Source organism: Cyanistes caeruleus, chromosome 2 (assembly GCF_971803275.1).
Source record: "Cyanistes caeruleus chromosome 2, bCyaCae1.hap1.1, whole genome shotgun sequence".
Taxonomy (NCBI): Eukaryota; Metazoa; Chordata; class Aves; order Passeriformes; family Paridae; genus Cyanistes; species Cyanistes caeruleus.
In genome coordinates, this window is record NC_141702.1 from 52,013,164 (window position 1) to 52,037,069 (window position 23,906).

General features: G+C 37.6%; 1 protein-coding gene and 2 long non-coding RNA genes across 4 annotated transcripts in view; 2 read left to right on the forward strand and 1 right to left on the reverse strand.

The window, feature by feature from the left end:
- The window catches only part of RNF217 (ring finger protein 217), a 63,530-nt gene extending 54,001 nt beyond the window's left edge, over positions 1 to 9,529 (forward strand). The window contains exon 6 of one of the 2 annotated variants that reach the window (XM_086876956.1): positions 111 to 9,529. In XM_086876956.1, coding sequence (XP_086733082.1) covers positions 111 to 184 — 74 coding nt within the window. In that variant the 3' untranslated portion in view covers positions 185 to 9,529. The remainder of the gene's footprint in view (positions 1 to 110) is intronic. The other variant, XM_086876959.1, reaches the window with a different exon arrangement.
- Positions 2,758 to 12,604, reverse strand: LOC111927217 (uncharacterized). Its single transcript, XR_002863460.2, has 2 exons — positions 12,515 to 12,604; positions 2,758 to 2,882 (listed from the first exon to the last, which is right to left on the reverse strand). It is a non-coding gene; the product is annotated as an uncharacterized LOC111927217 (long non-coding RNA).
- Positions 12,605 to 13,075: 471 nt separating this feature from the next.
- On the forward strand, positions 13,076 to 18,014 carry LOC111927214 (uncharacterized). Its single transcript, XR_015283181.1, has 2 exons — positions 13,076 to 13,169; positions 14,508 to 18,014. It is a non-coding gene; the product is annotated as an uncharacterized LOC111927214 (long non-coding RNA).
- Positions 18,015 to 23,906: the final 5,892 nt, after the last annotated feature.

Consider the following 23,906-nt stretch of genomic DNA (forward strand, 5'->3'; position numbering starts at 1 on the left):
CCTGAGACATGTAAAGCTCCATCTGAATGCATATATCTAAAGAGCATAGCACATGCATGAAGGATTGCATTTAATTACGGTTTTTCTTTCATGTTTCCTTCTTTTGGCAGGTTTATTTGTGTTTCCTATCTATTGCCTTTGTAAAAAGCAGAGGAAAAGGTCACGGACAGGTATGCCCTGGTGAGGACGGACATTACTCGCCTGAACTGAGCTGGTCCTGCAAGGGCTATCCATGTTTTGTGCAACAGAGCAATACAGTGCTGGTTACAGCATCAAAGCCACCGCCCTGGAAGAAGAATGGGGGCTCTCCTGCCATCTTCCCTCAACTGAAAACACTACTGCAGACCAGAAAGCCTCTTTGCTCTGGTGCACTGTCAATAAGATGGGCCCCCTGACTGCTGCTTTTTAAATATTTTTGGTTTGGGTTTTTTTAGTTATTACTTTGGAAGGGTTTTTTTGAGTCTAAGTTTCTGAACCAGACAATCCAAGTCTGTATTGTAGCCACAACTCTACTACCGATCTGGCCTGTGAAGAAAGTGTTTAACTGCTAACGTGTGCTCGTTTAATTTCAGTGTCGGCCTTTAAGGGGGAAATGCTTAGAAGTATTCGGACTCTTACTGTGTACTGAGCATACTACTTTTGGTATTAAAAACTACTTCTGTAAATAACTTCCATCACACAGCATTCTGTTCAGCATACCAAAACCCCATCACATGCCAGAGCACGACAGCTGGTTATCTTCTGAGTCCTCCTGCTAGTGAAGTGCACATTGCCACCGCCAAACTGCAGTGCCTCAGAGGGAAATACACTTAGTACTGAAGCGCCGTGATACTTCAGAATACGGTGATTGGTGTCACTTCAGTAATTTATTCATGACAGTCTATTAATATTAAGGGTGGGGGTGTGACAAGATTTCTTACAACAGGACTTCATTTTTAAATTCCCACAGTACAGAAAAAATTTGAAGGGTTTAGATAGCAAGATGTGTCAGTGGCCTAATCTGTCCTAAGATATGCCTGAAGTGTGTTTGCAGAGAAGCTGGAAACCTGCTCTTTTATTCTAATTTGGAATATGATACACATGCTACACACTACCTGGGTGAGGATTGACTTGATGAGATTTTATAACCTAAATAGCACATTTTGTTTGTTCCCTTGAGTAGGCTACTACTACGTAAGTCTTGGAGTATCCACTGATGTCTCATGAGGAAAATCTGTGAATCCAGGGTAAGGGAAGCGATCATAAATACTTAGAAGACCATTTCATTCTTACTTTCTGTTTCCAGTGTTTCTCTTCCTGGTGCATGACAGTTCTGAAGAGAATAGCTATCTTTGCTCTTCTTTTCTTAGGTTCCATTGTTTGCTACCAAACCTCTTTCTCAGTGCATCATGACAAAAGCAATGTAATTCAGCGTAAGGAATCAGTTGCTGAGAATTTTTACACTTCTAATTTTATTCCAAATTTATCATACAAATATGACTTAAAAGAAAAACCTAGAATAAATTTGTTTAGACAGAACACTGATAAAATAAAGAAAGGAACTGAATAAGAAAAATACCTACTTCATACTGTAAAAATAGAAGCTAATCTTAGAGGACTGGATTTGTACTGTGAAGATATTTCTTTTCAGTGTGTGTGTTTGAAGATACACACATATTTATCTATATGTTTGTGTATATATGGTGAAAGGGGAAGAAGGAAGATGGGAAATGTCCTTGAGAGTCTACTGACTTCAAAATTTAGCTTTGCAAATAAGGTATCATTTAAGAGGATGTACTTTGTACCACTTTCTTTGAAAATTGTTGTGAAATCTGAATCCAGTTATAATTTTTAAGCAAATAGTGTTCTGCCCCACCAACATAATACTGTTATAAGATACTTTGACTTCGAAGCCTCAGTGAAAGAAGCTGATGACTTTTGTTTACCTGGAAACACAAGTGTCATCTTACCATAGTTGGCTAGTATGCTTGTTTTCTGTCGGCTTCTGGTTTTGTTTTCTTGCGGTTTTTTCTTCAAGCACACCATACTAGTCAATAACTAATAATTTCCATTTGAATTTAAGGGCATGTTGACCCTCTTATCCTAACAGTAGGAATAGTACTTTTCAAAGATATGCAAATTAAGAAGGGAAACAATGACATTTAGAAATAAGATTCAGAGCCTATTGTCAATGCAAATTCACCTGCTATTTAGACTTACTTTCTTCTGAGACATATCAGTTTTCTATTTGTGTTCTGTCTGAAGTTAGAAGCTGCCTTAAAATTGGTCTTGGTTTTGAGTGTGTTTTCTGAGGCTATACATATCAGTTGTCTTTGGCTTACTCAGGGATTTTTATTCCTCTCTTTAAATGTCAAATAATGAAGATATTTTTGTATTATTTAGAATAACCTTCAGACCTCAGAGAGCAAGATATATATAGATAGATTTGGGTTTGCAATGCAGTCTATAACTTGGTGTCAAACTATTCCACTTGAGAATATTTTAGTACTTGAGATTATCTGTAATTAACTCACAGTGGATTAATTTCCTTTCTTTTCCTGGTTCTGTATAAATGTGTGAGATACTCTTATGGTCTTTGTAGCTGTTTTCACTCTGTCATGTTTGCCATTTTCAGTTTTTAACTAGAGTTCAGTAAGATCTGAAAGATATTAGAATAAAGAACATAAAAGGGAAGATAATAGATCTGCACTTACTTTTATTCAGAAAGTATGTCCTTGTGGATGGAGGAAAGGAACAGACTCAGTTCCTACATTATCATTTCATCTAGGCCATTTTGATTTTATCAGAACAGATTAAATCAGAGGGAAATGGTTCTTCATTTTCTGTACAGAGCAGAAAGAGACATCTTTGACCTTGTAAAGATGAGTAAGTCTGTGCTTTTTCTGTTGAGGTAAAAAAAAAAAGGAATTATAATAATTTTTGCTTTTCTATAGAGCAGGATAAATGTTCAAGAACCAGGCAGAATAAGCATATGGAAATATTTTTCCATCTGTATAAAAATATTCCCACATGAAAAGTACATAAATACAATTTTTATCGATATTATATAACACAACCTACACTAAAGCATGAGAATTAGCTCTGTACAAAGTTTCGTTTTGGTAAACATTAGCTTTTAAGCAACTCATCGCAACAAACCTTACATGCATCAAAGCCACATCATTTGTTTTAAAAGCATTAATTTATTCATTTCAAAAAAACTGAATGAACATTATAAGGAAATTATGTAAATGTATTACGTTTTTGTTACTACTCTAAAAAAACCTTTAGGCTGTTCTACTCCATCTTCATTAGCAGAAAACTTCATCAGGCAGCTATATTAACCTGCTAAGGCAGATTTCACACTACTGTATGCTGATCATCACTGGTCACTGTGTTTGCTTTCATGACAATTAATATTAAGGATTATTTATCTTTGTGCAAAGCTGTTGCTCATCAGTACCTGTGTTCAGACTAGGAAATGCTTGAATCCATTCTACACCACCCTTCTGTTTCCAGCTTGCCTGGGGCTGCATTTCCCTGCGCGCTCAGTTCTGTGTGCAGTCAGAGCTGGGGCTCTCCCCGTGGTGTCGCGGTGCGTGTGTCCCATCCCACTCCTGCTGGGAGGGCTGGCTGCACACGCCATCCCACGGGGGTGAAAGGGCCGCTTTCCCTTTCTCCGCTATGCGGAATTTACTTGTATTTCATTAATGGGCTCCAGTCCAGGGCTGCTCAGCCATAGCAGCAGCAGGATCATTTTCTGTTCTGTGGCATCTCAGAGCATAGTAAGATATATGTATAGAGCTTATCCAGGAGCTTGTGACTGCAAAGTAATTGTGCTTTTCCTTATGTCAGTGTATTAGTCAGTGAGAGTTATAGGTAGAGCAGGTATACAAGCAAGAGGCAGAAAACCAATTCCAAGTAGCTTTGTGCTGAGCTTACCCATCAGGCTAAGTTCTGTACAGAAGTCAGTGAGTCTTCAGTTCTCACCACCTCTATAATAAACAGCATATTCCTACTTGTTCACTGTCATTAAAGTACAGTGCACTTTGAGTGATCTATTATCTTCCTTTGAGGCAGTACAAATGTGTAAGGGAAGATTTTGTGTTTGGTTTTGGTGCTCCTAATGCTGACTTTGTAACTCTTCCTGGTGTGTTAGGGGTTTTTGTAATTTACACCTATTTATTCATTATAAGAGTTTTACTTTATTCAAAATATTAATTTGTAGGGACTACTGCCAATTCTAACTAGAAAGCATTTTGGATCACCATCAGGTTTTTTTAGCCAAGAGGCTTTTTGCTCTTCCAAAGACTGTCACAGTTTGTGTGATGTTAAATGGTGTGTGGGTAGGGCAGTAATTCTCCCAGAGGATACAAATTCACCAGTGATGGAATGGTTTCTTCACACCAGTTAGATTTGAGAAACCGTTTAATATTCAATGGCCAAATAGTTTGCCATGCAGATTCTTGGTTGGTTTGTTAGATTTTTTTAAATTTAGCTGTGTTATTTTGTTTCTTGAGCAAACCTTTGATCATAATTTTTGGTATGCTAATTGTGCAGGTTCAAGTTGTGGATAAGAACCACAGATTGCTGTTACTGTTATAATCTATATTAGATCTCTGCAGATGGAAAGAATCCTACATGAGGAAACTATTAGATAGTTTCTTACTTTCTCTTAATTTTCAAGCCTTACAGTTGCAGTGAGTCAGCTTCATTCCTGTCATCAGTCACAGCCCCATTAAAAACCAGAGAAAACAATTTTTATGCCAGTGTAGAATTTGGTCATGAATACTTTCATAAAAACATCTGGAAGCATGTTGATAGCCATGGAAAACCTGGTTCACTTCTTAAGAAGTGCAAACTACTATGGAGCCACTTCTCTCATTTGCAGAATGATGCCAGTGTGTTTAGTAAGCGCAGGAGAGGGAAGGAGTTGGGAAGAATTTCCAAACAACATTCTCATTAGAGCAGATTGTCAGGAGAGGGGATACTAGCTTTTAGTATAATAAAAAAACCTCAATGCTTTGAGTCACTAATAAAATTAGAAACAACACCCAAAGACAGTGTGAGATAATATTTCTTCAAATTCTGCTTTCTTCAATGTAACAATAGCACACTGTAAGAAGTGGGATTGCAGCTGTTCAGTATTTTTAGGACTTAACACATAAACTTGAGGACACACAACGTCTAAAAAGTTATGTTGCTGATCTCTTTGGTAGTTTTTCTTGCTACTGTTACATGAAAAAACAGCTGAGCCTTGATTTGATTGAAAGACAGTGTTTTGACTGGTGTTACAGCTCGAGCAGTACTTAACACCCCAAAACATTTTTGTAAGAGAACTAACAAATGCAGTTGCTTGCAGACTGAAGCTTCCTCGCTGATCCTTCCTTACCTTTCTGTGCATAAGAGTTCAGGAACCATGTGTTCTGTGTGCAGTAAGGAACAGCTGCACATATTAGGCAGTTAATCACTAATGCTTCTCTTCTCTTGGCCTAATAGTGAAATGCCATAAGGTAAGGAAATGAAAACTGATCTTAGAGTGCATGCTCCGATTTTGAAGTTAAAATTGTGTAATAAGTTTTAATTACTCCATAGCAAAAAATAGATTCATACATTTTGAAACATAATTCCAGCTGTTTGTTTATAAATCTGTCTGTATAACACAATAGTTATAATAGTGTTGCATTTATTAAAACATGCATATTATGCAAAGGAAAACATTTTTTGGTGCTTATTTGGCTTATCAAAACATGAAAAATTAATCTGAAGTGTTTTGGATGGTTAAAAGTCGGAAGAGAAGCTTATTGTGTAAAAATATTTGTTTAGCATAAATGTGAGTTTTGCACATATCTTAAATACTGTTGCATGCCAACCCCATTCAGTGTTCACCTTGTTGAAAATTTGTCAGACATAAAACAGTATTTTTGAAATCTTTAACTTACTGTCACAGAGCATGATGTTACTAACACAATGCCACATTTACCTCATTTTAAGAAGGAAATATATTTACCGAATCTAGAGAAGATGTTCAGGTGTTTTAAACCTGTCCTGTAAAACTATGATGCCGTCAGAAAACATTTTCATGCCTTATGCAAGCTCTGGATGAGCAGATGGATTCAGTCTTTATGTTTTTACATAAAAAAATGCACTCTTGAGAGTTCTTCATGTCAATTTGCATCCTGCTGCTTTGTGTCCAGAAATTGCAAGGACAGGGATAGATTTCCATTTCACTGTTTTGCCATCTCATAATGTTTACTATGTTTCCATTCTTATACACTTAGTTTGTATGCTCTCCTCCTACTTCTAAATTTTATAATTTGAAACTGACTTGTGTAAATGGGTGAAGATCAAATTGGACCTGTAAAATGTGATCTCATAAGAAGTTGCTTTGTTAATGCTTTGCTGAGCTATAAGCAAAAGATTTTTGTTGTATTTACATTACTAAAAGCAAGTTGCTGAAACCTATTTTTCTTCAGGGCTTTTAATTTTTCGTTTTTAAAAATGCACTTAAACAGCACAGTCATCTTTGTTACATAACTAACCATCTGAGTACAAAAATAACATTTTTGGGTATTTGCGAATTCTTGTCACTATAGTAGAGATATATAGTGCTGAAAAGAGAGAAAATTATCTCTGAGGAGTGTGTCCAAGCTGAATTTAATTCCATAACAATTCAGTGAGAAATCCTCCCTTGCCCTCATCTCTTTTTTGTGTATCTTAGGGTAAAGGGTTCCCTTTAAAATAGGTTTAATTTGAATGACAAGTGACAAGGCATGAGGGTAGTGAGATAATAGATCATAACCTTTTTAGTGTACAAGCTTCTGGCACAATTTGAATGCTGGCCAAACACTGTGGAATTATTAAGAAAGCAATTTCTAGTTCTGCATTTGGGCAACACACAAGCTAGATGCATCAATGATAGGAATGTTTTGTAGTATCTTTATGGGATGACTTAAGAACTTGTAAAAACTGGAGGGAGGCAATGCCCATTAAATCAACACTTGAATTCCAGTATTTAGTGTTTTGTATAATGAGGGATTTTAAATGTGTAAGTGCCTTATTGCGTGAAGCAAATGAAAGATGTTCATGCCCCTCAACAAAGCAATATGGGAAATCCTGTTCTGTGGACTCATACAGTTATATTAAGCCAAAGTAGTGAGTACTGGTTTGCTCAGAAAGTTGACAAATGTTATATTAGGGAAGAAGTTAGCCTATCATAAAAGTAATCTGGCAAGCTTATTTTTATTATGATGATGTAATTTCTGTGGTTTTTTTTAACTTACTCTTTGTCCCCATCCCCTCCCTGACTCCCATCTTCCTTTAGATTTCTGCACAAATGCATCTTAAGTTGTTAAAGTTCAGCTCCTCCAACATAAGAAGCCATGAGTTTTCAACCAGTGAAGGAAATGCAGCCTTTTGCAGAAGATAATTCAGCCAAAGTTCAGTTAGAGCACAGCCTCTTGTGGCTGTACCTGCCAGCTCGGGGGCTCACTCGTGCCTTGTTCTCACTAATTGTTGGAGGTGGAAGCACCAAGGAGTGTGGCATGTGGAGGTGCACTCTAACTAGGCTGGAACTTAAAACAGGTTGAGAGCATTTCATTGTTGTCCAACTAAAACTAACATATCCTGTTAATAAAAGTTGGTAACTCCTCTGAGGTGGGTACCAGTGGGGATGGAACCATCACTTGAGATGGTGGTGCAGCTCTGGGATCTCTGCCCAGCCCTTCGCTGCAGGGTGGGAGGTGTGATCTGGAAAAGTATTACTTATTTTGCCATCTTCTGATAGCTTCAAAATGGGTGTTGAGGGGTTTATGTCTTCTTCCTTCCTTTTCCAAAGACAGTGGAATTTTACCCTTTATGTCTTACTAAAACTTACTTAAAACAGACTTACTAAAAGACCTGTTGGTTCTTACTAGCATTGGTGCCACTATTGTCCATCTATTATTGAAGTCAGGAATAAGCTACTTTTCTAAAATGACCTTGAATTTCATGAGCTTATGGTAGCAATTATCTGTCAAAAAAAAATTAATTATAAAAGGTAATTGTCAGAAGGAGATTGAATTGATGGGGGGTAAGAAGAAAAATGATGCTTAGAAAGTCTATTTTTTATAGATTCGTTGTCATAAGATAGTTCTAATCGGTTCAATTTCTTCCACTGAGAATTTATAAAGGAAAGGAGAAGATGAGTGTCCCTTTGAACCTTTTATTTTCCTGAAATTCTTGAGTTTTTCAGAACTGTAGGAAGGGCTTTTTTCCCACCCTGGAGTTACTAATTGGTAATATAGCTGTCACAGTGTTATTTTGAACAGTACTGTGACTGTTTAGTCAGGATTCAGCTTACATATCTGAAGGTTTTGCTGATAGGGAATTTGCTTTAAAGCCATACTGCAAAACAATTGTAACTGAATTATCACATATCTTAATTACTTCTTTTTCAGCATTATCTCAAAATTTTAGGCATTAAAAATTTGATCCATCTATAATGCATTAAATAGAAGATGCCATGTATCAAAATACTCCTTCAACTTTGAGTTACTGTTTATTTTTTACTAGTTATTTCCTTAAATTAATTGTTTCTCTCCTAGAACCAGCAGACACAACCAAAATGATGATAAGATTTCCCCATTATCTTTGCCTTGCATTTAGCTGATACTATATTTTCTGTTGCATAGTATTGCAACAATGGTCTTCATGCTGTAATAACTTGATGAAAATATTCAGTAGTCTTGGGCAATATTTTACAAATAATTCATCTTCAAGTTGGTATTTTAAATGTATACTAATAATCACTGTTGAGTGCTACCTATGTGGCTGCTTTAGTTCTTGTCAATGTTTTGTAGGGATTATTTCTTGCTACCTTCTTCAGAGTGCCTTTTCATTTAGGAGGTCTAGAAGATGGTTCATTAAAGTCTTCTGTTGAATTTACCATAGTATTGTCTGATCTTCAAACTTGTCCTGATGAATGTATAACTAAAATCTTGTTCTTTAAAAAGCTATAGTAGACACAGTTGTATATGCACATGCATGGATACAAGGGAAGGTGTTCTGCCAATGTTTGTCCTGCTGGACAGGACCTTTCGAAAGTAAGTGAATTTTTTAACAGTTTTATTTTCAAAATGTTACCTCACTAGTATTCAGTAGTAGATATGTCTCTGTATTGCTTCACTTTGCTAAATATAATCACGGCAGTTTAATTTTTAAAAGACTCTGCGATGAATCTGGTGTTCGTATGAGACTGAATTTCGTAAGACAAAACTTACGGTACTTTGTTTCCTTTAAAGGCATTCCTTTCACTTACACTGACATCCCAAGCCCCTGTTAGCAACAGACTGAAAACGTGCTTCCCCATGATGAAATGGAAGAATGTACAGTTGCATTTGAGTGCACTCCACCCATCTTAGAATCAATATTCAGAAATGGGGGCGGGGGACAGCGGATTTGATTAATTGTGGGGAGACATACATTGTAGAATTTGTTCACTTGCACACAAGGGGTTTTACAATGTCATCTAGTAATGTTGTCTGCCTAATAAAGTTTTGAAAAAGAAAAATTAAATTGCCTGAATGTTTAACTCTTTCTTTAAGCAATTCTGTGTGTGAAAGATAGCTGGAAATCTCCAAGGAGTCTTGCTTAAATTTGTAGTACTTTTTATGATATTTATATAATCTTTAAAAAAAAAAATCACACCAAGTAATTTAAACTTAAGAATCTTTTGTGTTCTCAAACCCTGTATTAGACTCACTTTACTCTTTAGCTACTTTAACACTGAAATGAAAGTAGAGATAAAAAGCCAGTTTACTCTGGTGAATATTTTAATGTAAAATACTCCCTGTTGTATAATCATCTCTGGCTACTGCTTTCACTTTTAAAAGCATCTTAATATGCAACACAGAATTTTACCTTCTCATGAAATGTTAAAATGTTAGCTTAAAATCACTAAACACAAAAATGAGGAGAAAATTGCTGGAATCCAATTTTCCCATTCCCTTTCTATAACTACTTCCTAAAGCTTTATCACTTTAAAAGGGTTTCAGAGAAAGCAGTCTGTAGCTGTAAACTTGAAATAGGTAGCTCATTAATTGAAGCATGTGCCTCTTTTCTCTGGAAAGGAGCTGTGTTTCCTTACTAGGTGAGCTGTCAGTATTGATGAAATGTGTTTCCTGCTGTGTTGGGGATTTTTAAAAATTATATCTAATTATGAAGTTGCACTTGTACATTTGTAAACAGGCACACAAGGTATCCCCATTACTTATACTTGGTTTCTGTAGGAAATAAAGCTGAAAAACAATTCCCTGCTGAGAAATATGCAGCAAAAATTTTGATGTCTATGCTTGGTCCCTCTGGTGGAGGATAAACCTTTCAGCCCTCTCCCCAGCCTCCTCCAAAACAGTCAAGATTTGCAGCAAAGTGTCAAGGACATCATACCAGAGGTTCCTTATCTGTAGGAATTCTAGCGTGCAGTGTGCAATGGAAGGATAGGCCCAAAGCCAAAGAAATCGATAGCCCTAGAGCTGAAACTGAAGTTAAAGGCTAACTTTTCACTTGCCATCTCAAACTGTTTCACAGAAGACAAACTTTGATTATAAGCATGGTATTTCCCCATGTAAATAGGACTAATGTGCTCCACAGATATTACTGATACAGAATTGTAATCTTTAGATTTTCTCATTCAGCTGATTGATGTGTTTTGGGGGGTTTTCATGATTTGATAAGTAGTTTGGCTGGAGCAGTGAAATGAATCACTGTGGGGAATTAGAATTGGCAACCATGTAAAACTTGTTATGCTTCTAAAAGGTCAGTAAAGCTTTTATGAAGGAGTCTTGTCTTATCAACCACAAAGTTTACTGGCAGGTCAGCAAGTTCTGTAATTTCTTGCAATAGCCTCAAATTAAGCCTAGACATGGGCTAAGAAGGAGAATCTTGCATGGACAAGGTGGGCATGGTATGGTTAGAACATGCAAACTGATTGAAGTAAATAGCTTTTGCTGTGAAGGGAGGATGCTACTTGAATTCTGCAGAGATCTGTGTTTGGCTTTGCTCTTGAACATATTGGCAAATTATGTAAAGAAAAAGGTAAGCAATGGGGTAATAAACAATCTTGAGTTACCCAGGAGTATAGAGATGAGAGACAGTTGTAGTAATCAAATGAATGGGCTTTGGACAACAGCACAATAGAGGTAGGCTCTTCGCATGGAATGATATGACTGATGGATATTGGTTATCCTGTTTGCACCAAAGGTTTCAGAATGATACAGGGAAGACAAAATAGTGATCAGATGGAAACTGTAACAAAAAAAAAGATTAATCTTGGTGAAACAATGAAAGACTAGTGAAGTCTCCTGCCAAAGGATGTTGTACATGCTGAGAGCTGACATGAAAACTGGAGCAATTACAGGAGAGAAAGTGGTGGCAAGTCACTTAATGTATAGAGTACTCTCTTAGGCTCAGAAATTCTTTTGAGTCAAAAATGTTTGGAAGCCTGAATAGTAGTAGAAGGTAGTATTTGTTTGCAGTGTTTTGCATTCTGGTTTTATTTTCAGTCAGAGAGACAGTTGGGCTCCCTGAAGTATTGCTCTGTCTCAGTATTTTAGGACATTTTCTTTTAATTGAAATTCCCTAGGTAGGGATAATGTCGTAGTGGATCCCAGCGGTGATCCAATGAGAATGGGAAGGACACAGCCTCTTCCATCCTACTTGACCATAGAAAATACTCTACCATGGATGATATGCTGATAGGTAAGATTGGGGTTTGGAAAGTTGTGAAGTGGTGCAAATGTGTCCTCTTTGTGTACTGTTCTCACCATCAGCTAATTTTGTCCACCTGTTCTGAGGCAAATAAGTCTCAACCTAATTTCTCCCTAGCTTGTCCTCTTACTCTGGGATGTTTTCCCAATCATCTCATCCTTTCCCAGGATGTTTTCCTCTTTCTTCCTTAATACTTCCCTTACTGGAATACTGAAATAAACTGAAGCTGGGATTTGCTTTTGTGGTCCTCTAAGAGTGTTGTATGCATCCAAATCCATGTTCTCTGCTGGCCTAGACCTTGCCTCCTTGACCTATTTGGACAAAAATAAATAGTACTACTTCTCTAGAAATATTTCTTCCTAAAAGAAATCCCATTTTAGGTGTCCCTTGCCCACTTTCATCTGCCTTCTATTTCATCAATTTTGTTTTGTAAATTGTGTTTTCTTTTTTGTCCTCTTTTATGCTAAAGAGCTGTGGGACAGTCTCTCAAAACTCCAAAAAGGTAAAAGTGCACCAAATACAATGCCAGAAAAGCAGCACTGTGTGATTAAATGGGATTCTGTAGAGATTACCCTGACTGATACTTGTACACTCATTTTGATTTTTGTGATTTTTTTGTTTAATGTGTGCATAATGCGTCTAAAAAGTTACCTGTGAGCCTGTTTTGGGGTGTTTGGTTTTAGTGGTTGGTTGGTTGGTTTTTTTCTTGGGTTTTTTTGTGGGATGAGGGGACCATGAGGCTGGGGTGCGTTTTTTTTCAGTGTTTGTTAAGGAATCTATATGCACTTACCGGCTGATGAGGGATGGTTCTCCCCTGAGGCTGAAGCCTGCTGAGAGAGGATTTTGATGATCCCCATGATGCACGGCTTCCCAACTCACACTCCCAACAGCAGAGTCTGATGGATAAAGCAACATTCCAGTGCCTGGGCCTGGCACCCAGGGCATCGCTGCCTTCATCCACTGGGACAGGAGCATGGCTGGTTCTTGTCCCTTGCCATCCAGCCCCTTCCTGCCTAAGAACTGCTTTTTAGATTCTCTTAACTCATACCTTGTCAAATAACAGTAATGGCAGGCTCCAGTCATTGGGACATCACTCCAGAATACTTCACGGAGTGAAAAATGATGTCTGGGAGGAGTGGTGGGAAGGACAGATGTCCGTGGGGGCAGTATGGTGTGGCACCTGTCTCCCTCTGCCCCAGCCTGCTCCAGGCATTGTGGCAGTGCTGTGCCAGGGGCAGGACAGTGACAAACTCACCCGAAGGTCCAGCAGCAGCAGCAGCAGCCCACCTCACTGAGACTTCTCCTTATATAGACCAGCGGGCACGTGCAGCCAATCCCCATTGGTCGAGCCAGTCTCCGCCCAGCCAGCCAGCCAATAGCAGCCCGATCCCCGTGGCCTGGGCCTGCTCTCCAACGGGCCTCACCAGCACCCTTACATACATGAGGTAATTCCATAATCAGTCACGTCCCAGTCATAAAGTTGGGGTTATTTATAACTGTGAGAAGAGTTATTTATAACTGTGAGGCCTCCAGGCCAGCTGTAGGCCACCACAGGGCATCTCTCCACAGCTCTCCCCTCTTCCTGATTTTAACTTTATTTTCAAGCAATGTCTATTTTAACCTTTAGTTTGACCATATGTTTATTATTTATTAAAAAATACTTTCAAATGCATGGCTTCATTTTAATTTCATTTGACTTTTAAGAGGTGGTGGACAAGTCAGAGCTAATAATAAATGGCTTAGTGACAAACCTTTGCCAAATCAAACAAACTTTAATTCAACAGCTTTCCAATAATGCCTTTAGTGTTTCAGACCTTCTGTGTCTGCTGTTGCCTTTTCCTCAAATTCCTTTATAACAAGTGCTCTATGTCACCACTCCCCAATTGATGCTATTTTTAATAAACAGATTACTTAGATTTCAGGCAATATTAGGCCTCTATTTTGGTATCATTTACTTATGTATTGAAATCTCGAGTTAGCTCTTTTATAGCTTTGAACCTTAGAGGTTATTGTAGTGATGAAAAAGGAGACAAGATAGACAAAGCCTGACTTTTCCTCTCTTACAAAGAAGCATTCAAGTACTAAACGTGGCTGTCAGAATTGTACTTCATAAAAATCAACCTTTGTGGTGACCCCTTGTCAGCCCAATGGTGGATAAGTGGAGCAGCTGTCTCTGCTGGATCTGTTTATTTACCTGACAGCCTGTCAGATGAGGAGTTCTCAGGAAAAAAGTGGCTGAATGTGAGCTGTGGTCATCACTTGGGTGGCAGCCAGTCCTGAGCTGCTATTTTCTCCAGCTGTTTGAGGGGTAAGTGTGGGGTGTGTGCATGGGAACTTCAGCAGGTCCCAGCACCCTGGATTTGGTGTGTAGGGTGTTGGCTCCCGCTGGCAATAGATCCAGCCAAGTCATAACAGAGCCCTGCACATCCCATTCTTGCCACTTGAGGATGTTATGGGACCCAGTCCTGTCAATGTGCATAAGTATAATTTTTTTAGCTATCATCTCTTCATAGGCCTATCAAGATATAAAAAAAGTGCATCCTTCAGCATAGTTTCTCTGCCTACTATAAATTCAGGCAACAAATATTTCCTAAGTTAAGACACAGAATTTAGAAAAATATTTACATGATTCAGCTTATTATATGTATGCACGATCATATTACTGTGGTATGAAAGCTTTTGCTCTTTTACTTTCTTTTTAAGTATGTATGTAATATGTAACAATTTATGTTATAATGTAATAATATATAAAATTATATATTTAACCATTTGAAATTCAACAGTGGCAGATGCACGGTTCTGAACCTGGGGAGGAATAACCCCAGACTCCAGTGTAGGCTGGGGGCTGACCTGATGGGAAAGCAGCTCTGTGAAGAAGGACCTGGATGTCCTGGTGAACAAACTGTCCATGAGCCAGCACTGATCCCACGTGGCCACTGCTATCCTGGGTGCATTAAGCAGAGCATTCCCAGCAGGTTGAGGGAGGTGATTTTCCCCTTCTACTCAGACCTGGTGAGGTCATGTCTGGAGTGCTGTGTGCAGTTCTGGCCTCCTCAGCACAAGAGAGACATGGAGCTCCAGCAGAGGGCTACAAAGGTGATTAAAGGACTGGAGCATCTCTGTTACAAGGACAGGCTGAGAGAGCTGGGCCTGTTCAGCCTTGAGAAGAGACAGCTGAGAGGGGCCTCATCAACATGTCAGTATCTGAAGGGAGTGTGCCAAGAAAATGGAACCAGGTGTGGTAGTGCTGAGCGATGGGACAAGAGGTAATGGGCAAAAACAGATTTGTAGCAACTTCTACTTGAATATGAGGAAGAATTTCTTCAATGTGCAGGCGGTCATACATTGGAACAAGTTGCCCAGAGAGGTTGTGGAGTCTCTCAAACTGGAGATATTCAAGAACCATCAGGACAATCCTGTGCCATGTGGTCTAGGATGACCCTGCTTTAGCAGAGAGGTTGGACTAGATGATCCATTGTGGTCCCTTCCAATCTCACTCATTCTGTTATTTCATGATATCTTCTTCTCTATAAGTAGATAATAACAGCAAACAAATAGCATTATTCATTCCTTGCTGGTTTGTCATGCTGCATAACAAAAGAACTGCAGTGAAATAATTTAACTGCCTGTTTTATTGTTCATGTACACCTCTAGGGCTTTTTATTATTACTCTTTTGCTAATTTGCTTATCTCAATGGCATTCTTTGGCACTGAATTATCTGCATTCCAATGTGCAAATGTATTTCTTTGCTTTAGTAATTGCCTTTTTATATAATGATTGTCTACCTCCTTGAAGATAAGAACAAGGTCCTGGAAGAATTTGTGTATATTAAAAAGTGAAACGAGAACTGAAAAAAGGTTTTTCAGTTATAAAGATGATAGCAAAATAGGATTACCAGATAAAGAAAAACTGCTGACATAAAGGCACATCTGATGAGAAATTTACATTCTTTAGGTTAGAGACTGACCACATTAGACTGATATACCCAAAAACTTTAATGCAACTCAGTGATTAAAAGCAGAGTCCTGTCATTGTTTCTGCTGTCTACTGAGTTGTTAGGCATATGATATTCAAAATTTGCTGTTCCATGAATGGAAAAACCAGAAGTCTGTTTCCTTGTGAATTTGTTTTCTGTGCCCCTCCATTATAATGTGTCTTCACCTGGTGCAGCCTATATGAACTTACCTCTCCCTATTAAATATCTCTGCTTCTGCCTGGTGTTCCCTAAATTCTCACAAAGTGCCTTCTCCCCACCTCTATCTAAGCAAGAATTATGACACCTTTTTCTGAAGCATGTAGATGCCAGTTGATAATCTAGAACAGTGATGGTTGACAGACCAATTTTCAGGAGCTGTCAGGCAGGCTGGCTGCCCACCAGGAAGTGGTGACTGGGTGCTTCACTATTTCTCCCTACTGAAGCACTCCTATTTCAGTTGCCTTTGTCCAGGTACTGATTTTCAAAAAATCTGAGTGTGCTTACTCTAGGCCACCACACAATGTAGTGTTCTAAGCCTCATTTCTTTAGAATCCCAGGATAAACTGGAGATTTTCATATGTGCACGTGTAAGGTTTTCCCTTTAATTTCAATGTGAGGTTTCATTTTTTGAACATTAATACGAAAGCACAGCAACGGTAATTAGATCATGGAAAGTGAGCCAGCTGTAAGTTGGATTATGCTACTTGCAGCAGGTATGAAAAAATATAAAGATGAGAAGAGGTACATGGACACAGAACATTTGGAGCTAGGAATAGAACTTTAAAAGTACTATTAGTTTTTTTAAAAGTTTTTAACTTTATTTTGGTTTAAAATAATTTTTTAAAACTGTTTTTTTAAAAAGTACTGATAGTTTTGACCAGGTATTTCCTGGCTGTGGAGACTATTGGTTTCTTTGAGTCTTGAGTCTGAATATACAATGAAACTCCTGTAAAAATTTCCTGTAACTAGAATCTTCTAATACCCTTCTCATGCTGTGTATGCCACCAGCCAAACAATTGCTAGGGAAAGATATCAAAAGCTGCTAATAAAAATGAATAATACTGGTTTTCATTTTCTATTCAATAAAATAAATTTTCATTATATTTAAAAAAAATGTGAAATTTATATAACAAGTGAAAAATTACTTAGCAAACTTAACTTTAAATCGTCACAGTTGTGCAGAATAAAAAAGCCGTGGATCTACTTTTTTGTTGTAAATAGATGCTGATTAGATTTGTTCTGTTAATGGTCTAGCCTAAAATATTTAAAAGTTGTGACATTTTGGGTATTTTTGATAGTAAAAAAACTGTTTTAAAAGGATGTCCAATTCTGCATCAAGAACTTGTTAAAATAGTGTCAAGTTAATGCACGTCTGCCAAGCTTAACTGTGCCTTTTTATCATTCAGTTTATCATTTCATTTAGGCCATGCAGTTCACCAAAGTCTTTCTCCTTATCTAGATAGATGTTAAAACAAATAAGGTAAGAGTTCACTTTCAAAGTCTTTTTTTCTGTATATAGGTACTGTATATAGGTATTATTCTATATATTCCATGTAAATATATTATTATTATATATTCCGTATATTGTTTGACATAAACTAAATGTGGGAAAAGCTTTCTTATTCAGTCTGGTTATATTGGCAAATATATGAAGCGTTAGGATACAAAACACTTCATTTTGCTAAATCTCTCATACTCATACCTGCTTATTTTATTGACAGCCCACCATGCCAGAAAAGGAACTTGATCAACTGGGTTAAGAGATGTGGCATTGCATTTATTGTGTGTTAGTGGTTTACATCACATTTAAGTAATATTGTAAGACATGCTTTTCTGTGACCAGGCATTTAAGGAATTTGTGCAGGAGTTAACAAAAGTTTAAAATTACCTTGGAGAAGGACAGCACATCAAGCACATTCATTACTATAAATCAAATCAAGGCATTTTTATGAGACGTGTTTCATGTAATGAAAAGAAAAAAATGCAGTGATTTCACTGAAGAATATTGTGCTCTTTTCTCATGAAGAGAAAACTATATTGGACTACACATAGTGACAAGAGTGCTGTTCAGAAAGGTGCTGAAATGGGGTAGGGTCACTGTATGGCCGACCTCAGAGGATTTGATGGATGCAAGGTATTTTTGAAAAGATGCCATGTACTTGGGAGCCTAGCATCAGCCTTATGTGTTTGAAGAATGCTGCCCAAACTCCTGTATTAAAGGGCAAGGAACTGCTTGAAAGTGGGTGCTAGAAGCATCTTTCAAATCTTTGAAAGATTTTTGCAAAATAAAAACATTTTCAAAATAGAGTTTAACCTGGATGCATACTCTCCATTTTATTGTGCATGAGTTCAAAAGTAGTTGAATTTAGCATTACCTCCCTTGGAATGTAAATGAGCTAAATAAACTAGGAATGAACAAATGTAAGAGTCAAGGCCAGCTGAAAATGTCCCAGCATTTTTAAAAGGTGAGAAAGCAAATCACATAGCACTCCATTATTTATTCTAAAAAAATTGTCGTGGTAGAGAGTTTTTTTTTAGTTTTATATGTTCAGATGTTATGTCTAAAATTATACACAATCTTTGTGTGTCATGCTTTATCACTCTAACTAGTTTGAACTAATTTATTTGAAACACTGCTGTAGGTATTACAGAGGCTGAGACAAATGTTACATACAGTTCAATGTTTTAGCATGTGTGGAGATACTGCTTTCAGCAAGGTGACAGCATTTTGATGTTGAATTGTGGAATGCTATCAGACACCAAACATGCAAATTTCTATCTGAATGCCTTTTTAATAACTTTTATGTCATTTTAAAAAATTATTACTAGATTGACCTGAAAGACAATAAGGCAGATGGCTGACTTCTTGCATGGAAACATTCAGCTAATGAGGTGAATGGAACTTTCACCATAAAACACTAAATATTTTCTTCTAGGCACTATGATCTCAAGCTGACAACTTCTATTTGGAACTAAAACAAAAGGAGTGTGGTTTTCAGCAGAAAAGTATTCAGCAGGAAAAAAAAAAGAGTGTTTTAATTGCCAGACTGAGATTGTAGATGATACTTTTTTCAGTCTCACAAATGCATTTTTTCATTATCTCTCCTTCTCACACTTAAAATTTGACAGACCACTTTCATTTTAGTAAACTGATCTCTCCACTGATCATAAATATCCTGTTTTGCTACCAGAGGGCAACATATTTGCTTCCAATTCTTGGTCTCTCATGTGTCATTTTTATAACAGTCCCTTTCTATCTTTCAGCTGAAAATGTCGAATATTTCACACCAGACTGTGAACATTAGGACAGCACAGAGAGAACAGTGTGGGAACAGCCACCCTGAGGCAGATTTCTGATCCCCCAAACACTGTAGTGTTCTCCTAGTAGCTCACAATAGTGTTCCTGAATCAGTATCTGGTCCTTGGGAGCTTGTGACAGCAGCTGTGGAGGATCAGACAAAGTCTGGTAACACACAACTTGAGTAGTGTCAGAGCTTGTTAAGCACTCTTGGAGACTCTGCAGGATCTGCTGGGGAAGAAGTGGTATTTTTGTGTTTTGTTGGTCTTACAGGTATTTTAAAATTAAATTTCCCAATAACTTTTGAACAAATGCAAATTTTCATTAATCACAATATACCACAGCAAGGGAGGTGCAAATTTACCGCCCATTACCTGAATCAATATTTTTTTAAAATTTGGAATTACCACTAGAATGCAATATGCACTGTGTAGGAAGAGACAGTGAACTGCCAGCCCCTGCCTACTGCCTCCATGTTGTGAGACTGGTGTGCCCCTATAACATTATGTAAAATTCCCCCTGTTCTCCCTCACCCAACATCTCTTTTCCAAGCCAAAAAAACCTTAGCCTGTGAGTTGCTCACAGCAGAAATTCTTCCAATACTTTGAATGTTCTCTGGTTAATATTGCTGTTCTCTGGTCCTTTTCCAGTTCTGCTTTTTTTTGAGATAGGTGGTACAGTACAGAACATAGATGAGACAGACACAAGATCCTGAATATCTGGGAAAATATGCTCTTTTATAAGAGCTTTCTCTTTTTCATGCATGATTGGTTTTTTTGACTGTTAGTGAGTAAGGAAGTGAAAGTTCTTTGAAAATCCCAGTCAAACACTGAGGTCTCATTCCTGAGTCCTAGTTAGTCTGTACTGAATTGAGATCTGGGTAGGTTGCCAAACAGGGTGAAGAGACTCTTGAATATCTAGATTGTTTCAAATTCTTCCTGATTAACTTTATTGTTCCTTCTGGAAAATAAATTTAGTTCTGATGCAATTTTCTTTTTTTTTTTTTTTTTTTTTTTTTTTTAGATTTTTTGTTACTCCATGTTTCCTCAAACACAGACTTTTGTTTCACTTTATAAGCCTATATATATACATGTCCTGTCTCCTCAAAACAATAATCTGAGGAATAGCTCCAATTATAGCAATTACTCTTTCTATTTTAGTCTACCATCTCCAGCAGTGAAGAGCCCTCTTAATTATTGCTTCCAAAAGAGTCGCAAGAAACTATGCACCAAGCAGAAGCTAAACATTCTGGTACAAGAAAAGAATCTTCCCTCTAAATACCAATAAGTCAGCTGCTGATATATGCCCAGCTGGAAATGGCTTGGGTCCTTCCCAGGCCTTTGCACAGCTCTGGTATTCTCTCTTCAACCAGTTTTCTCTTTAAACCCCACTTCTTAAATGATTCAAAATGTTCCACTTTCGCCCATCCACTGACTTCTTATGCACCTTGAGAACTAAAGGGAAGATTTTTTCCACAAGGAAAATTTCTTGCTTGTAATTTTCTCCACCCACACTAGTCAATTAACTCTTCAGAAAAAAATTCAGCCTGCTTATTGACATTGTGGACATATATGTATAGCCAAACTTTTAGATTGAGTGATTTGTTTCACTTGGATGGTTATTTAATACAGTAAAATAATCAAATAGTGTATTTCATATATGCAAATTATTTTTCTCTCTAGCATTTATATATATATATACACATACAAACACATTCATTATTACAAATTGCAGTGTTAGCTATATTAAAGTATATGTTGCTACATACATTTTATATATGTATGTGTATAACTTGAATCCTGTTAAGTGCTAGCAATTTTTAATCATGTTCATCTAATTGCAGTAGGCTCATACATTAATTCTCACACACATTTAATCAGCAGCACTGGCAACAATGCTGTATTGAAGTGTATGTGCAACTGTGGTGAGGCAATATTTATTAATAAATCCTTCCCACCACAGGTGACCTAAGGTTAGGACATACATGTTTATTAGCTGGGAATGCAAGTTTACATGTCAGGGCGTGTCTGAAGTGCTAGGCTGGAACCAGGAGCCCATCCCAGCTAAACAGGTGGGTGCTAAAAGTGAGAATTGGGTAGACAAGTGGTAACAGTTGAGGTCTTGCCACAGAACAGACAGAAATGTTCTTTCAATAGAATGGTGCAAATTGAACTTTTAATTACTATGTGCTCTTTTCAGCACAACAGATGAAAAACTGGAACTGAGCAGCTGGAAGCATGAACTGTTTTCCAGGAAAAACCTGCCTTGAAAAGTGCTTTGTGAGCATGTTGGAGTTGAGGAGGCAGCTGTGTGATTTCACAATGTGATTCTAATTGTGCTTTAACAGGTTTGTGTATTCAAGTACTTGGGTTGGAGCACTGGCTGAGGACAGGTGCTGTTTAATATGATTCAATTAGGCTTTTGTGAATCAATTTAAAAATACAAAAGTGGGAGATAGAAGCCATGCATAATAGTAATGAAACTATTATGCAAACACCTTTTGCAAATACTCTACAAATGGTAAAAGTTATTGTAATTTTTGAACATAGTTTCTGACACTGACATCTCACTCTGATCAGAAGCTAACCAGGACATAAGAAATTAAGCAGAAGGGAAGATGATTGCAGAGATATGACTGAGACACTTTCACCATAGCAGAGATTTCAGAAAGCGTGGCTAAATCCCTTTGCCTAACTGCAGTAAGTCACAAGGCATCTTTCACAGGACTGGTAGTTAATTGCCCAAGTGCACGGAATGGTGCCCACTCAATACCTTGGCTTGCACCTTGGTGTAACTCCCTTGCAGCTAAACGGCTTCCTAGCATCTTCAACACATCCTTGAGATAGGTGCCTTCTGCACTTTCCCTCCTTACACTTTTTCATTCTGCATTTATCACAACTTTCAATTTCCCTTTGCAAATCTACCTTGATGCACAATTTTCTTCCTCTTTCATATTCTCAGAAGGTACCCTCAGCATACAGCCCCCATAAGCATACAGGCCATCCCTGTGCGCTGTAAAGGAGACCTGCACAGAATGCTTGCTGTAACTTCATAATTAACTTCATTTCCCTTAGGGAAATTAGTATTCAAGAGGAGTTTGTAAATGTACAGCATGTTATTCATGTCCATCCTGGAGCAGAGCAAGGCAGTGGAGATCTTTGTGCCCTAAAAAATGCTATGTGCAAAAGGTTAGAAGTAGAAGAACCTGAGCAGTCTTCTTCCTGCAACTTCTCCAACACCAGCCACACCACACCAAAATGTCAGCTTGCCTGTAAATTCTGCCTGCAGCCTCCTTAGCACAAGTATATACAAGTGCCTTCTCTCACCCCACTGTCTTTCACTACACCCAAGTCCTAACAAACAAGCGCAGATCTCCACCCATATGCTTTCCAATTATTGTTCCTTTTCTGATGCTGAATTGCTGCTAAACGTTGTAGCTCACTATCCTAAATATCAGATCAATCCTACCTAGATTCTCTGTGCTAACCAAAGCTAAGAGCCCCCCTGAACAATCTTGTACTTGCTCTTGCCAAATTCTGCTCATGGTGACGCTAAGCCAAGGGCTATGAGTCAGTCACATTTCACTGCTTAGTCAACCTGCTCAGCTAACTTTACCCTGGACTCAAATATAAATGAGTGTTGCAAATGGTGAGGACATGATGCTGATTTGTGAAAGGAGGTGACTGGAGTAGACACACTGTTAAGGATGTGTGTGGGAAAAGGGAGCATGCCTAGAGATCTGCTGCATGCCTAGTTGTCCTCACCTAGGGGATGTAAACACCAAGTAGCTCAACATCACAGAGAAGGAGGCCAGAGGAATCACTGGCAGGATGTGCTGATATTTAAGATATACACACACACAAGATATACATGGGATATACACATTTAAAAACAATTTTCAGTGCTGAAGTTACAGTAAGTGAATGATAATGTCTAATCTTCAAATAGCCCTGATATCAAATGATAAATATATGTTTCCATGAACAGTAAATACAATTCAAGCTTCAACTTAAACTGTTTTTCAAAAGATGACCTCGTTTAAAGGTGTTTTTAGCTTTGATTGTGTAAAACATTTAGCACCATCAAGTGGTAAAACAGTGCACTGCTCCGTCATAGCAGTCTCTAATAAAAAGGGAACAATGATATAATTGTGTATTAGAAAGAAGCCTAAAGAAACTTTTGAATATATTTTATCAAGGTTATTTGGGAAAGTTTCTGAGGTTTTTTTGGGGAAAATACTAGATTAAGTGTTTTTGTTTCCAGCAAATTAAGTTGAATCAGTCATTGTTTCAGCTTGAATATATGGCAGTCAGTTTCAGTATTTTTCAGTCTAAATTACTGAAGTTGAGTCTATCTACATGTGATCAACATAGAAATAATGTTCACTTTAGCACAGAAGCTAGTATGAACATTTGTATTATCCTCCTCGGTGATGTCTTAAAACAATAGTTCTATAAAATGGGAGCAGAAGTAGTAACCTGCAGAGTTATGAGACTTGCTTAACTTTTCCTTGCTGGCCATTAAATAGGCTTGAATGGGGCCAGACAGTGGTAAAGGCTGTCTGCAATAGAGGCAGCTGTAGGCCTATGCATAAAATGAGTAGAATTTAAATACAGAATTTAAAAGAGCACAATTAATTTGGTTCTAAAATAACAGCAACAAAGTATTTTGCTACCCCAAACCCAATTCTGAAATCTGAAGAGATTTTAAATTATGCAGTAATTGTGTATCATTTCAATTAGTACCAACTTTGGTACAGATAACACTTAATATATGCATAACTTGATTAAAGAAATAATAGACCTACCTGTGGGGTAAAATGATCTATAATTATACTGGTTGATTGTTACATAAATGTTTTTAATTTTGCCAGTGTGTGCTTATCAAATAAGGATAAAAAAAGGCCT